General features: G+C 40.1%; 1 protein-coding gene across 44 annotated transcripts in view; it reads left to right on the forward strand.

Annotated features, from left to right (window-relative positions):
- The window catches only part of NEB (nebulin), a 402,407-nt gene that overhangs the window by 198,006 nt on the left and 187,467 nt on the right, over positions 1-16,934 (forward strand). For all 44 annotated transcript variants that reach the window (XM_086957193.1, XM_086957196.1, XM_086957192.1 and 41 more), the window contains 11 exons: positions 2,586-2,897; positions 2,989-3,192; positions 4,730-4,834; positions 8,678-8,785; positions 10,801-11,112; positions 11,867-12,070; positions 12,230-12,334; positions 12,467-12,574; positions 14,118-14,429; positions 15,072-15,275; positions 15,452-15,556. In XM_086957193.1, coding sequence (XP_086813319.1) covers positions 2,586-2,897; positions 2,989-3,192; positions 4,730-4,834; positions 8,678-8,785; positions 10,801-11,112; positions 11,867-12,070; positions 12,230-12,334; positions 12,467-12,574; positions 14,118-14,429; positions 15,072-15,275; positions 15,452-15,556 — 2,079 coding nt within the window. The remainder of the gene's footprint in view (positions 1-2,585; positions 2,898-2,988; positions 3,193-4,729; positions 4,835-8,677; positions 8,786-10,800; positions 11,113-11,866; positions 12,071-12,229; positions 12,335-12,466; positions 12,575-14,117; positions 14,430-15,071; positions 15,276-15,451; positions 15,557-16,934) is intronic.

The following is a 16,934-nucleotide window of genomic DNA, read 5'->3' on the forward strand; positions in this document are numbered from 1 at the left end:
GTATTTTTGCATTTAGGATGCATCATCACAAATGCAAAAATCGCAATTTAAGGAATCTCTAAATTGAGATTCCTTAAATTGCGATTGCATTTAAGGAATCCCAAATTGAGATTCCTTAAATGCAATGCATCAAAGTAAAAATATTAGCGAATTCGCTAATAGGAGTAGCAAATTACCATGAAGTTCAACTTCATGGTAATTTGCAAAAACTTTGAAAAATGCACTTTTGTGCATTTTTCAAAGTTTCATGTTGCGCACACACATGCCCTAAGGGCATGTGTGTGCGCAACATATGTGCACAGATCAATTTCAGGGGTGCAACAGGGTTTCCTTTGAACACCCCTGCACCCTTGAAATTGCATTCTCAATTTGCGATTCGCTAATTGCGATTCGCAAATTGAGAATGTCTTCCCATTCATTCCTATGGGCCTCTAGGCCCATAGGAATGAATGGGGAGGTATTCCATAATTGCGACTCACAATTTGCGAATCGCAATTAAGGAATGTTAAGTAATCGCAATTTTTTTAGCGATTTGTTCATGCATAGTCTTTTGCTATTCCTTATTAGCGAATCCTTATTTTTCGCTAATAAGGAATCGCAAATGGCATTGTTGATGCGTGTGGGCCTAAGAGTAAGCTTTAAACACATATTTGCTCACTGATGCTTGAGTCTAAGTTTTAAGTGCGTATTCCCTCACTAATGCAGAGAGTAAGCCTTAAATGCTATTTCCCTCAATAAAGCTCAAGAGTAAGCTTCAAATGCGTATTCCCTCACTAAAGTCTGAGAATAAGCTGTAACTGCGCATTCCCTCACTAACGTCCGAGAGTAAGCTTTAAATGCGCGATCCCTCACTAAAGCTTGAGAGTAAGCTTTAAATGCGCATTCCCTCACTAAAGTCTGAGAGTAAGCTTTAAATGCGTGTTTCCTCACTAAAGCTTGAGAGTAAGCTTTAAATTCATTCACTGGGGCTGTCATTCCTGGTGTCACATCTTATGCCACCTGCACCACCCTTCTTAAATAAACAACAAAACAGATGCTGGTGGCAAAATGCCCATCAGCATGGTGAGATTAGGGAGCAGGAGAACAAGGTGGGACTGCCCTTTAAAAAAAAAGTAACAGGTGGCAATAACTCCAGAGAAAATATCTGTTTCTAGAGTGCGGTGATTTTTGCCCTGCAGTGAAATACCCACAAATTGAATGTATCATGTGGGTTTGAGTAAAGGAAAACAATGAAAGCACCTTTCTGGACTATTGTCTTCAAGAAGTTTTCAAAGTGTCACTCGTGCGACATGTGTGGACCAAGGTGATGTGCACAGTGATATACCAGAATATTACATACATAAATATTATGCCCTAAATATTGTTTGGAAAAATATCATGCCTTATTGGCTGTAGATTTTCATTTAATAATTCCAAAGGGGTGATATTTTTGCAAAGGATATTTGGGACACAATATATAGGTTTGACGATATTCTGTACCACAAAGTAGAATAAGTCGTAAGCTATGAGATGCAGTATGTAGGGTTCAAAGACAAATGCCAAACTCTAGCATTGATGGCTCCAACTTGAAGTCAGCCAATTGTTTGCTGAAAAGTAGCCCTGTGGACAAAAATATTCTTTTTAAAGGCACTACTGAAAAACAAATTCCTGCTGACGGTAGCTCACTTAAAAAACAAAAAAAAAACTGTTTGTATATTCTTTTTAAATAGGTAACAAAATGTGCAAAATATTAAATAAAAGAAAAGCAATTGATGAAACTCATATACGATGATCTACAATAATTCTTACAACAGTTATACTCTTAAACAGTAACTTAGAATGATAGAGGAATACATAGTATATCTTAGAATGAGGGAAACCACCATATTGCCTCATCCCCTTTCCTGACATGTGGGATTGAGAATCATGCAAATGATAGCGCACAAGATGAAGAGCACACATTCCAGTATCGGCAATCGCCAGGTGCAGTATAACCACAGAAAATAACCACCGACATGGTGATTTCATATTCCGCTTACATTTGATACTCTTAGAAATGGATGTGGAGAATATTTTACCTTCGGTGGGCAATAAGTATCACAAAAATGGCGACATCTAAAAGTGGGCAGTTTTGTATAGTATCTCCCTTTTCAAGCTTGCACTGCCTTAAACCTGCAGAAATGCATGACTGTGCATCAAATCTCTTGTTATTTTGGGTGTGACCAGTTTATGGCAAGCTCGCTTCCAGTTTAAGATTAGTGAATAGTTGCTAACCCTTCACCAACATTTATCATGCCTGTGAAGCACATGTTTTTTTCTACATCCAAATACTGGAGTAGTTCGTTCACAGCAAGGCCAGTCAACCCCCCCACTTGCTTTCTGGAGGGGCCATGCTTACACGTGAGGCTTGTTAGTTCACCCTCATTAACTTCAAGGAGAATACATGCTACTCTTGTCTTGTGTGCTAAAGAAAGTACTTGATTCCAAGCCTCCATCCTGGAAATACTCAATGCTGTAGCCATCTTACAACTATAGGTCAGTTATAAAATGGCTAAAAATGATTTCCTTTAAAACCTTTTACCTATTATTTGGTATTTTTCCCATAGTACAAGTATAAAACAGCCTACCGCCAGCAGCAGGGTCACTACGTTGGATTCCGCAGCCTGCAGGATGATCCCAAATCCGTGTGGGCCATACACGTGGCTAAGATCCAGAGCGACCGCGAGTACAAGAAAGACTTTGAAAAATCCAAGGTCAAGTACAACAGTCCTGTGGATATGCTGGGTGTTCTTCTGGCCAAAAATTGCCAGAAACTGGTCAGCGACATTGATTATCGCCATTATCTGCATCAATGGACGTGCCTGCCAGACCAGAATGATGTCATTCAGGCCAAGAAAGCCTACGACCTGCAGAGTGATGTAAGTTATATTTTGCTGGTAGCCTAGCATCATACTGGTCTGTGGATTCTGTTAAGAGGCTGACTGCACCTCTGTTATGTTTTTTATACAGGCTGTATATAAGCAAGACATGGAGTGGATGAAAGGTGTCGGCTGGGTCCCCATTGGCTCACTAGAAGTTGAAAAAGTGAAACGTGCTGGTGATATCCTCAGTGATGCTAAATACCGCCAGCGTCCAGATAGCTTCAAGTTTACAAGTATTCTTGACACATTGGAGTTAGTACTTGCTAAGAACAATGCACTGCAGAACAATAACGTAAGTATAAAACAACTGATATAACTTACACCAATTTAATATGCATGTATATACCCACTCTAGTTAGTCTGCTTCACAGTTAAGTTAGTGTTCAATAATAGTGTCCATATAAATTGATATTGAACCGTTATCAAAATAGGTGAGGCTACTTAAACAGATTATCTGGGAGGTAGAATATATGCACAGTTTGCATGCACAGTGTGTAAGTCTGCCTATTCTGTGCAACAGAATGTTGTATTAGTGACAATATCAGCAACAAGTAGACATTGATGTTATATATGGCCACAGTTTCATTGTAGATTGTCAGCTAATGCATCCATGTTGAGGGTACAAACAAAAAATTAAAAAGCCCCAAAGGTATTCTAAACTTGATTCCCCTGGAGGGTAATTGACTTGTATAGCCTCCTCAAGATTGAAATACATGCTCATTGAGACATACCCATGCAATTTTCCTGACTCTCTGGAAGTTGATCGTTAAGTCTCAAGTGTCTGAAAAAGTCTTCAAAAGTAAAAACAAGACCTGACAATCGCCCAGGCTAAGGTGGGCTACCATGGCCGTTCATGTAGGGGCTTAACGTATCGAGCATTCAAATATCTTTATTGTGTGGAAAAAGGCTAGAATTGTGATTATTGACAGAATAATGATGACCATCTTGATTAACAAGAAAACAATAAGCAGATGATATATAAACAGATCTCCAAAATCCCAAGAGTTAGGTTGAAATCCCCACTCAGCTGTATCTCCCTACCTCCTAAGTCCACATAATGCATGAATGGACCACAGTCATTGAATCCCTCACTTAAAACGTAATTCACCCTTGCTAAAATTGACTTAATTGATCATTTATCCGGAAGAGCATATTTTTATAAGCACTCATGAGACATAAGAGGGGAATGTCGGTGTGCTCCAGAATGTCAATATTTCAATTTTCACTACTGCCACAAAGGTTGACAATGTTCACGTGTAACTATGAATATTATTGTATATTTGTTGGAAATTGTGGTCTGTATTGGCTGGTTAATGACTGAATAGTTGAATGACCATGCCATCTGGACTTTCCACTTCGCATACTCAAGTATTGCCCTCTGTATTTTAATGACAAAAGTTCTAATAGGTGCCAATTATCACACTCGCTAAATTCCTTAGATTAAATAGTTGGATTTCTATTGGGTGTGATAAACATCTCAATCTCCTACAAGACACTGCATCCAGGCCTTAGTGCGTTTAATGACATTGATTAAGAAATGAGAGGCTGCTCTCGATTATAGCGATGTAAATTATAATGCTCAAACACCACAGATGTTAGCATAGTCCTTCACAAAATCAGACAAAGATTTCTGAATTTTAACCTGTTGCTCTGTGAAATGTTAAATGTGGTATTTAAACAATTTCCTTCATAATGTTAGTATTGATTTATGCTGTAAATCGTGTGCCATGTAGTTTAAAAGTGGAATGTACTCATATTTCCAAAAATGTGTTTGATTCTTTCTCCCTGTGCCAACATTTTAATAAGCCTATATTCTGACTGTTTTGCAGTTCTTGTACAAAGAAGCTTGGGAGAAAGACAAGAGAACAATCCATGTAATGCCAGATACTCCTGAAATATTACTGGCTAAAGCAAACTCTTCAAACATAAGCAAGGTAAGAACGTTTCCAAAGGTATAGTTTAAAGATATGGTAAAGAAAGAAAAGTATTTGTTCCATTCAAATGTTATGACTCAAATGCAAATTTTGTAGAAGGAGCTTATGTACTTGGTCAAATATGGCCAGAGCTTGTCTGGGTTTTTTGCAATTAGGGGTGTCTTTTACTCAACAGGATCTAAACCTGATTCGCGACAACATTATTTTTATGGTTAGGAAATTATTATCTATCCATGACATAGTCCTTAATATAATGTCTCTTGTCCTCTTATTCTGTACAGTGGATTTTATTTTCGATTCATATATTTTGAACATCTATTCAGTTGGTTCTACTATTAGATTAATTTGCTCAATCAAATGTTTGGCTAAAGCTTTCTCGAACGGATTACATGAAATAATGAAAGTACACTCTCAGAATAAAGTTCTAAGCCTCTGTTAATGTTAGAGTAATTCCATTCACATGTTTTTTCCTGCATCAGAAAGCAAATAATTCTATGGAAACTAAATAAGGAAATCAATGTTTTGGGGCCCCATTTTTCATGGGCCCGCATGACGGAGCAATGTAAAACTGCATGAAGGATTGGAAGTGAGTGAACATTTTTGGTGGGGACGTTTTGTGCAGATTAGTCGAGCACCACCAAATTATTAAAGCAACACTATAACTATGCTGGTGCTCATATATATATATATATATATATATATATATATATATATATCCACAACCGCAGGTACCCATTTGAATGAGGCCACACGAAATTGAAATACTTCCGTTCATTTAATTGGCAGCCAGCAAGCACAAAAATAAAACAGCAATTTCCATCTGAAAAGTTAATACAGGCCTGTCACAGATAAGAAATGCTATCAAAACGAAATCCTACAAAACAATATACTACTGGCCGGCGGCAATTCATACCCGGACAACGTCGGGACGGGCTGCTAGTATATATATATATATATATATATATATTTACTCTACGGGGTTGGCTAAAATATTACTTTACGTTAAAAAATCTTGAAATTCACTAAAAAAAAAAGTTTTAAGTAATGTTATAGTTAAGTGAAATGTTCAGTAACAAAGTAATGTTTAAAATTAAACAAAAAACCTGAAATTCACAAATTTATAGTTATCCCAAGTAACTGTAACTCAAGCCCTACGGTAACTATAACTCACCTTGCACCATGCACAGTTTTCTCATCAATAAAAAGCAAAACTATGAGCACCAGCAGTTTGAGCTTTCATGGAGCACTAGTGTATTATTTATAATATCAGCAATGTCGGTACTCTCTACTTTTCTTGACCCCACCACCTAGAAGTCACTATCCATCAACAACTAATACAACAGCAGAAAAGGAGTGTAGATTATAATCACAGGAATGTTGTTCTGTTAATGAGCAAAATGAAAGCATTATCTAGACCCAAGTATATCCAATATCGAAGATTTGTTGTGATTCAATTGTTCAGGAGTCTTGTACATACATTCAAATTCTGACTATATTCAGTAAACAGCTTTTTTACATTTAGCCCAGCCAAAGCGATTCATCCCTTAGGACTTCATCGGGGTTGTGTATCACTTCAATGTCAAATATCTGAATGGTATTTTCTTCTCCTCTATCCAGTCTCCTCATGTAGAATCATTCATAACTGTAGGAGGTATAGTACCCTCAGTTGTAGCTTTCGCCTTCGTGTTTCAATCTCCTAATGCCACAGGAAAAGCGCCTCCTGCACAAGACTCTTGAATTATTGAATTACAACAAATCTAAGGGATGGGGTCTGTGTGGTCGCCCTCTCTTTAAACTTTATTTCAGCCCCAGGGGATGGACTCTCTGTGGTCTCCTTGGGCTGGGCGATGGGGGCTCGCACTCCTCTCCCCTAATTAATACAAAAGGCTTGAGGGATGGGGTCCCTGGGGTCGACATCAGCTCAGGGATGTGGGCGTGCACCCTCTCCCCTCAATTAAATGTACCACTCCTGGGGCCTAAAATGTGCTAGGGGGAGGGGCCTACTCACACCCCTTCCACAAATATTTTTTTTAAATGGGGATGCCATATTTTTTTTGTTGCAATCCGGCAGGAGTCCCAAGGGATCGCTGCATAAAATGCCGATTATTTTTTCATTTTGGCCCCAGAGGGCGTTCATCTCTGTCCCCCCAAATGTCCTATGGGGTAGGGTATCCTACCCTGCTCATTATATATATTTTTTAAACTTCAAGGCAGGTGACTAAGTACCGGAGTCCTGCAATGGTTGCCAGCAACATTTTTCTCTTGTTGCTGTCAGCAATCAGGGTGCTTGCTCCTTTGGGAGTACTGCTGCAGGAGCAAATTGGCACAAGGAAAGAAAAGCTCCCTGGGCCAATCAGAATGCTCTGTTTTTGAACTGGCCCTGTCACGAGACTCTCGCAAGAGTCCCTCAGACCCAACTGTCCAGATTTACAAATATTTTTGTACCTTAATTTTTCAAAGACTACTGAACAGATTTATGCCAAATCGAGAAAAGTACAATCTGCGGACCCAAGTTTTGTATAATTCCATTCAATAGTTTTTGCGGAATCACTGCCTTAAGAAGTCTATGGAAAATGCATAGGGATTGTGTGATTAGAGTCTCCTTTTTTCTCAGTCTTCGCTTGGCAGATCACCCGAAACTTGTTCAAACTAGGAAAAAAGAGCACTTTAATAATAAATGTGAATGTGTGTTAATTAGTACAGTTGCTCTAAACAATGTGGTATTGGAACTCACTTATATACACTACCATGGCATAAATATTTTAAACTATTTTTCTCCTGCTTCCTTCCTTTTCTTTCTTTCTTTCTTTCCTTCCTTCTGTCATTTTTTCTTTCTTTCCTTCTGTCATTCTTTTTCCTTTCTTTCCTTCTGTCATTCCATTTTCTTTTTTCTTTCTTTCCTTTCTTTTTTCATTCTTTTTTATTCATTTGTTTCTTTCCTTCTACCATTTTGTTCCTTCTGTCATTCTTTTTCCTTTCTTTCCTTCTGTCATTCCATTTTCTTTTTTCTTTCTCACCTTTCTTTTGTCATTCTTTTTTATTCATTTGTTTCTTTCCTTCTACCATTGTGTTCCTTCTGTCATTCTTTTTTCATTCCTTCTCTCCAACTGTCATTCTTTTTTCTTTCTTTCATCTATCTTTCCTTCTCCTGTTTTTTCTTTCTTTCTCCTTTTATTCTTGCATTCTTCCAGTCCTTTATTTTCTTTCAACCTTTTTTCAGTTCTTTCCATTACTATTATTCTCACAGCTGGGTGACCTCCACCCCATCTCTAATTGAAAAGCTCATGATTCAGGACTGAGAACATTTTCAGCGGATATTCCATTACTGTACACCTCTAGTAAAAGCTCTTTGGCCCTCATTATCAGTGGCCCGGAAAATGCCCTAGATTATTCCCACCCCTAAAGTTATTGATACCAGGGGAAGGGGATTAGCCAGCTCATTACTAGTCGGATTACAAAATATGAAGAATTACCTGCACAATTGGTAATTGTAGGTTCGGTTTCCAGGTAATTCCTCATTTTCCCACAGATTTCCCCCAGAGATTTCAGTTGAAATCTCCAGGTGAAATTGAAGAGATCCTGCAGATCTCATACTTCCTATGGTGCTGGAGCGGCCATTCACTGATGATTACCCGTACGCTTTATAATCTCATATTATTGCATCTTGAACTATATCAAATACAATTATTTACAAAGAATTATAAAACAATTGAATACATGACTAGGGGCACATGACAAGGCATTGGCTTCAATTTTATAAATGAAATATTGATTGTGGGCCAAAACCTAAAAAAAAATGAATCTTTGTTTTGAGTCACACTATCACCTTTTTTTTCTGGACAGAAACTCTACACACAAGGCTGGGACAAAGCAAAGCAGAAGGGTTACGATTTAAGATCGGATGCCATTGCAATAAAGGCTGCACGAGCATCGCGGGATATTGCAAGTGATGTAAGTAAACTGAACTGTGGTAATTTTCAGGATTTTAGAACATGCTCTTTATAATATTTTTTGTTACTTATCTATTGAAGAAAACCCATTCCAAGATGGCCGTCAGTGTGTATGTGTGCATCGATGAGTGTGCGTACATTGTAGCAACAATTTTAATGTACCATTCTAATATGGTAGATGATCATGTTAGAATGCTACATTTAAATATAAAGGAAGAATCCAAATAGGGAAAAAAGAGTGAGCAGTCCAGCAGGGCTGTGCAGCTGCTGAGCCCTCGTTAAAAATAATAATAATATTAAATTAAAAAAATAACAACAGATAGTGGAATACGGAGCAATGTTGGGAAGAATAAGGAGGAGGTGAAGATCATGTTAGTGAAACCAAATGAAATGCAAAGTGAAAAAAAGAAAGAAAACGAAAGTGAGCATTCTGGTGGTATTTTTCAACTGGAAATCCCTTATCACAAATAAAAAAAATTAATGAATTATATAATACTGGGAGTGAGAGGGGGCAGGGTCGACGTACAAAAGGAGAGTGCAAAGTGGGAGGTAAGATAAAGTGGGAGAGAGCAAGGAAACACAAACACTTCAGTGGAGTGCTCATTGACAAATAAAAAACAGTTCCCGCCTGTATGTCATGGAAGGATACAAATTGTCCAGTCAAATAACTGTCAACAGAAATGCTCCTGGGGGGGCACATACAGAAACAGGGAGGAAAACAATTGAATCATAACTGAGCCGATACTTGTGTTGTTTGGCGAAATCTGGAATTCAAAGAGGTAGAGGGATCCTGGTCTCCTGATTTTCTATTTGCTCCCAGATATTTCACCTGCTAATGCTGGTAATAACTAGGGGCTGATATCAATGTCGGATGTACCTGAGTCTGTCTGACATCGATCTGGAACTGACCTCCTGTCTGCGGTCCCGAACAAGCAATTAGGATGCAACCGAACACTGTTCAGTCACACTCCCATTCTTTACAAAGGGAGCATGCACTCCAACCGGAATGCATGCTCTCAATGTAAAGAGCTGAGGTGCAGGTCATCCCTGCACCCCATGACAGGCCCCTCAAGGTGCCTGTCAATGGGTGGACAGATCAACAATGGAGCGCCATAGGTTCCCTCTGAGCCGCCATCCGGAGGCCTTCCACTTACGGGGGCCCTGCTGGGAACCCTCAAAGCTGACTTCCCACAGCCTTTCTGTGTCTGCAAGGCCGGTACAGAAAGGCTGTTGGAATTCAATATTGTACTCCCTTGGGCAAAAAGAGCTGCCCTTGGGATTACAGGAGGTTTTCAAAATGGCAGGCAGGTTCTCCAAGCCCGTCGTAAGCCATTCATAAATCCTTGTTTGAAATAATTTCTGACCGACTCCTTTAAAATGGATCGGTCGGAAATGAATGCAAACAGGAGATTACGATGCCATAGGAAATGCTCTGACTGAGCGTCAAGCCATTTCCTACGGCACCGCAATTGGCCCCTAAAATGGGAAAGTGCTGAAAAAATATGGAATTGCTAGGAGAATTGAGTGCAGTATCTCACATTCGTTCAGTAGTTCCCCATTTTTCAAGGGTTCTGAGGCTGCAAGTTGAAAAATCAAGGTATTCCTGCATTCCAGAATTACTGGTACTCCTAGTCTCGATAAACATAGATGTTTCAGTACTAAACCAGTATTCCCCCATCATTCTGAAGGAGGTCCTAGGACCTAAGCACACGATTTTACCTATATAGTTATTTAAAATCCAAGCAAGCAATGGCACACGTTATGACATTGTGTACATTCTCTCTAAAACAATGTTAGGCACACAACCAACTACTTACTAACATGACATAAAATTGAAGTACTTTCTAACTCTATAGAGCCTCAGTCTCATGTCTAATATATTTTTATTGCAGTCTTCTTATGTAATTGTAATAAATGTCTAACACATACTCACCTAATCAACATTTTTAAAAGAGCACAAGGATATGTTCTGTGTCAGTGAACAGACAACTGCCACTATCTGCTTTCTGTTTTCAGTACAAATACAAAGCGGCATATGAAAAACAAAAAGGCCACCATGTTGGATTCCGCAGTCTCGAAGATGACCCCAAGTCTGTGTGGGCAATGCACGTGGCCAAGATCCAGAGCGAGAGGGAGTACAAGAAAGACTTTGAAAAATCCAAGGTCAAGTACAACAGTCCTGTGGACATGCTGGGCGTCCTATTAGCAAAGAACTGCCAGAAGCTGGTCAGCGACATTGACTACCGCCATTACCTGCATCAATGGACATGCCTGCCTGACCAGAATGATGTCATCCAGGCTAGGAAAGCATACAACCTGCAGAGTGATGTAAGTAATTAGTTCAAAATTTAAAGTGACTCAGTGTGTTTTTATATGTCTTTATTGAAGTCTTCGTTTCTGTGAACTGACTTCTGTAAGTTAGTCCATTATGCCCAAATATATTCAGAAATTCTGTAGAATCCTTCCTTCTGCTTGTTTTTTTGGAACATGGTTCTTTTAAGAAAGCTGCCGTCACTCCCTTGCTTAATTTAACATAGGTTCAAGATTACTTTAACCCCTTCACTGCAGGGCTGTTTCCCCCCGCTGTGCTGGGGGCGGGGAGGTCAGCTCGTCATGAACCACGGCGCTCACGGAGCTGAGCTCGTCATGGCCACGCCCGTTCCAATGGAGCGCTCAGCAAAGCAGGGGAATTAGCCCAGCGTGCAACCGTACCATTTAACGGGCGCAGTCATGATGAGCTCAACTCGTCATGAGCACCGGAGCGCCGTGGCTCATGACGAGCTGACCTCGTCATGGGCGTAGGAGGGGTTAACATAGGTTCAAGAGTAACAAAAACATTATTACTGTTGTGTAGTGATCACCATAGCATTCAGAGGAACAGTGACACAATGCATTGTACCACTTTCTGGTAAAGCAAACATATGGGGATGAGGTAGTACCCCATTTATATTCTTGTCTTTTTTCAGAGACTTTACATGATGGTACTTTGATCTTCTTCATTGTACTGCTGTTTAAAGGTAAACTGTATTGCTCTACTGTTTGGATGCTGGACGCTGTCTAACATATCCGTTTACATCTCCAGGCTATCTACAAGTCTGACATGGAATGGATCAAAGGATGTGGATGGGTTCCCATTGGATCACTAGATGTCATCAAAGCAAAGAAAGCCCAGGAGATCCTCAATGAGCGCTTGTACCGCCAGAGTCCTGATAAGATTAAATTCACCAGCATTGTTGACCCACCAGCCATTGTCTTGGCTAAGACCAATGCTGACCAGATCAGTGATGTACGTTATTGCTAATTTGCACACAAAAAGTACTGTTCACATAATCGACCATGGTTCTTCATGGCCATAGTAATGACATATGGAGTGCGTGATGTTTGGGGGCTCAGAGTTTATGGATCTACAAAGTCAGTGAGAAAACATATTTCTTTTTTTCAACAGTGGAAATATAAAGAAGCCTGGGAGAAGGACAAGAGAACAATCCACGTGATGCCCGATACCCCAGAAATTGTGCTATCCAGAGCCAATGCCATCAACATTAGCAAAGTAAGTGTTGTTTATTTTTATTGATGTGGATATTGCATATTCCAGTATCCCAACCCAGTGTGCCCTTGCTAACATGAGGTAAAGCAGAATGATGTAAATAGGGAGATTAACCCACGCTTATTTTATTTACAGAAATTGTATCAACAAAGTTATGAGGATTCCAAAAAGAAAGGATACGACATGCGAGTGGATGCCATCCCGATTACTGTCGCCAAAGCGTCACGCGACATTGCGAGCGATGTGAGTTTTTTCCTCTTTCCATTCATAAACAAGGTTTATTTTGAAGTTTTAGGGCAGTGCCTGGCGAGCTGAACTCTGTCTTACAAAAACCCTTGGCAAAGCCAGTTATTTGGCTCTTGTACAGTGAAAAGCGTTTTACCAAGCATCGCTAAAACACATCAGAAAGAAGACAGCAGCAGTGCAAGCTTCTCTTACACAGTGGATACTGTAGGGTACCCTCAGCAGAATGGATATAACAATGAACAAAGAATGCAACATTGCAGCCGAGATAGAGCAATGAGCAAGACAACAAGTATGCAGACACAATGGGGACACAGCATATTTAAAAGGGTAACAAGAATGCAGCAGAGTTAACCTCATAAGTGCTGCGCCAGTCCAACGGCCGACGGCACCACTACCTCGGGAGTGCTGCCGTCGGCCGTTGGACGTTCCAACTGCACCTGCGCAATGGAACGTTCAGCACTGGAGCTGGACGTTCCATAGCTGCTAAGGTGTTAATTAACAGCATCATAACAAAAGCAAATGCAACAGGGTACCAGGGAAACAACTGGTGTAACAGGGTCTCAGTTTATGTAACAGTGAAACAAGAATTCAGCGAGGTGAACAATTACAAAGCAATACCAACTAGAATGGAATGTAAGGGACATAGCACAAACGCATGTAACAGTGTATCCAGAATAGAGAGGATGTAACATGTATCCAGAACACAACAGGTGTATCAGATTGACATTGAATGTGGCAATCAATCATGGACACATCAGGAGTAACATGGATGTAGCAGGGGTAAAATGTCATCAGGTACACAGCAGGCCAGGAAAAGTGGGATAGAATTGGACAGCTGCATTGGCGACAGACACCGACCACTGCTGCAGGGAATAAAGGCTAGACAGGACATAGGCAGAAGGGAGAGGGGCAGGCAACAAGCACCGTTGAACAACAAACAGGCAAAGAATACAATACAGACAGGAGGCTGGGAAGATGGAAACAGACACGTTTTATGAAAGAGAAGAAAAGCATTGTGGAACAAAGGCAGGGGATGGAGGAGAGAAAGAGAAAGACAAAAGGATAGTGCTCCACCACGGAGCTCCTGATATACCGGCATTGTGCACCACACATGTCTGGATGATTCAGACATTATGTTCAACATTCCTCTATCCCCATGCAACACGTTCATTTCATATGTGTGCCAATTATGGCTACCATTGCAAGATGGCAAATGCAGTTAACATATAGTGGATTATTAAACCTCCATTCCAGTGAATTGAACGTTTACTGTCAATGCATTGGAATGGAAGCACCTTTATTTGGTAATAGCAGCTTATGCAGTCGGAGCTAAGGAATTGTTCCATCAGCTGCTATCTAGAGAATGGTCCTTTTCATGAGAGAATAAAATCCCATAGTTTCCACCAGTGCAGCACCAAGACAACACAGTCAGTGCTATTTTAAAGCAACTGTAAGTAGCTGTTAGAGAAATCTGGCAGCTGTGTGTATTTTTCGATGTTGTTTGTACTGTGCTCATCTCCCTATTTCTTCACATCCTCAGTACAAATATAAAGCCGCCTATCGCAAGCAACAAGGCCATTATGTGGGATTCCGTAGCCTGCAGGACGACCCCAAGTCTGTGTGGGCGATGCATGTAGCCAAGATCCAGAGCGACCGGGAGTACAAGAAAGAATTTGAGGTGTCCAAGACCAAGTACAACAGCCCTGTGGATATGTTGGGGGTACTGCTGGCCAAGAACTGCCAGAAACTGGTCAGCGACATTGATTACCGTCATTATCTGCACCAATGGACGTGCCTGCCTGACCAGAATGATGTCATTCAAGCAAAGAAAGCCTATGAGCTTCAAAGTGATGTAAGTGGAATGCAGGAAAGGATATGCATCAATAAATGAATGTGAACATTGAACATGTACAACACCTACTTATGTATCATCATTAACCTTACTAACTGTTGGCATGAACATGAAAGCGAATGAAGTTCGGATGCTTGTGTATAACATCCTAAACCAAATTTTAATGGAATGTAAGCAAACCTTTTAAAATATTTGACTTTAAGAGCAGTGGCCATCATTTGCATCCAGCTATTGTTGGATCAGTAATATCACCAACCACCATAAACTATTTTTTATTCTAGTATAATCTATGTGGCTCTAGATGGGATTTTATATACTCCTTCAAGATTAATTTATGAGATTTAAAAGTCAGTTATTTTAAGTAAGATTGGTAGCAGCTGTATTCATAATTCATTCATAGATGTATGGTCTAATTCTGTAAGTACTGCAGGTTACTGAAATAGAACAATAATTGCACTGTTCCAATGCATCTGCACATATGTTCATCTTGTCATTTTGAATATTTACTACATTTTAATGGTTGCAGTGGTACACAACACAATATTTTCTTAAGCAGATAAGGTGCCCTCACTTTTTTACTTGCTACCATTCAAGAAGATACCCTACAAATGAGACAATTTTTTTCTCTCTTTCCTTCTTCAGTGGATCTACAAATCTGATATGGAATGGATTAAAGGATGTGGTTGGGTGCCCATTGGATCACTGGAGGTGAACAAAGTGAAGAAAGCCCAGGAGATTCTGAATGACCGCTTATATCGTCAACGTCCAGACACCATGAAATTCACCAGCATTGTTGACCCACCAGCCATCGTCTTGGCAAAGACAAATGCAGCCCAAATGAGTGAAGTATGTCTCTTTAATCAGAATAAATATACACCATTTAAATAAGGAGTACAAAGGGATAACCAGTGGTATAATTTCAGAGTAACGTGTATTGGCAAATGTTGTGGGGTGGCACTAACAGTTATTCCATCCATTGTAGTCATCCCACATTTCTTATGTTTTTTTGTGTTTTTGTGCAGTGGAAATACAAAGAAGCCTGGGAGAATGACAAGAGGACAATCCATGTGATGCCTGATACACCTGAAATTGTGCTTTCACGAGCCAATGCCATCAATGTTAGCAAAGTAAGTGTAGTCAATATATTTTAAAAGGTGACTGCTCTCCTATTGTAAACACCTGTTCTAATTCTTCTGGGAGGACCTCATGAGCCATCCTGTCAAAGCCTTTGTCTGGCCTTTTGCAGCCTTGTAGCCCCTCAGGGGATGATATGTGAACCAATGTTTTTATATATCAGTAAGGCAGCCATCTAAGAAACATTTTAAAGACTCCTTGCCAAATGTTGAAGTGGGGTCCTATCGTTTTGTATTCTTCTTCTTCAAGGGTTGGTTGGTCAAAGATGTGTTGAAAACTCTACTAAGATGTGAATACAAAAGTGTCGCGAAATTTCAGCAATGCAGTTGTTGCTTCAGTGTGCTCCACACCCATGTCACACTACCTCCCTTTGACCAAGAAGTTGTTTAGTACTGCAGGAAGCAGTAACACCCAAAGTGGATGACAATAGTGTTTGCCCCCAGTCCATTGCACCATTAAAATCCCATTGCTGGAGAAACGGAATTGGACTCTTGAATAGGAGTGCATAAGTCAACTGGATCAGATATTCTTTGGATGTGGGTAATGCTCCCAGCTTACAAGCTTGAGATTTATACCACCACACACATGCAAATACCAACACAAAAAGTTTACACTATCTTCTCTTGATTTGCATCTTGAGAGTAAGTTAGAGATCTCAATTTGTTTCTCTTGAACTGAACTGCGAATGGAACAGCAGCTCTTGAGCTTGTCAATGTCTATGGGTGAGTGTTGTCAACATGCTATATTGCCATTTTTTCAAAGGACTGATCTACTATCACTCCTTTTACACCCCTACAATCGGCAAGCTGCACATAGACCAACTTATGATTGGCTGCCTATCCCTGATCAATTAAATGAGGATAGTTTTGCTAAATTCAAAGCTATTAAGAACATCCCCAAGGGTGTGGGTCATGAGGTCATAGTGGTAGATGTGCAAGGATATACAAGTGGAAGTTTGCCTTGGCTGAAATCCGTCAACTGAAACTGGAAAACAATAAGAAACGTGGGGGCATATTTACAACAAGAGTGGCGGAGCATGAGTTAGCTCCAAAATAGCTTTCGGGGGCTCCATTACTTTAGAAAATACAGAGATGCTCCGTATTTACAATGATACGAAGCACCCCTGCGTTTCTCCTTGCGCTGGCACTAAATTCAGCTGCCTAGCGCCAATGCAGGCACCCTTGCACCATAGTGCAAGGGTGCTTGCGGTGAGGGAATGATTGTTTATGTGCAGGAAGGTGCTCCTTAGTGCACATAAACAATCCAGAATGGCAGTTTGAACCTTCCATATGTGCTGCATTGTGAAGCAAACATAGATGTTTCAAATCGCCATTTTTTTTAAATGATTGTTTATGTGCAGGAAGGGACACA

This window comes from Lissotriton vulgaris, chromosome 2_1 (genome assembly GCF_964263255.1).
Source record: "Lissotriton vulgaris chromosome 2_1, aLisVul1.2, whole genome shotgun sequence".
NCBI lineage: Eukaryota > Metazoa > Chordata > Amphibia > Caudata > Salamandridae > Lissotriton > Lissotriton vulgaris.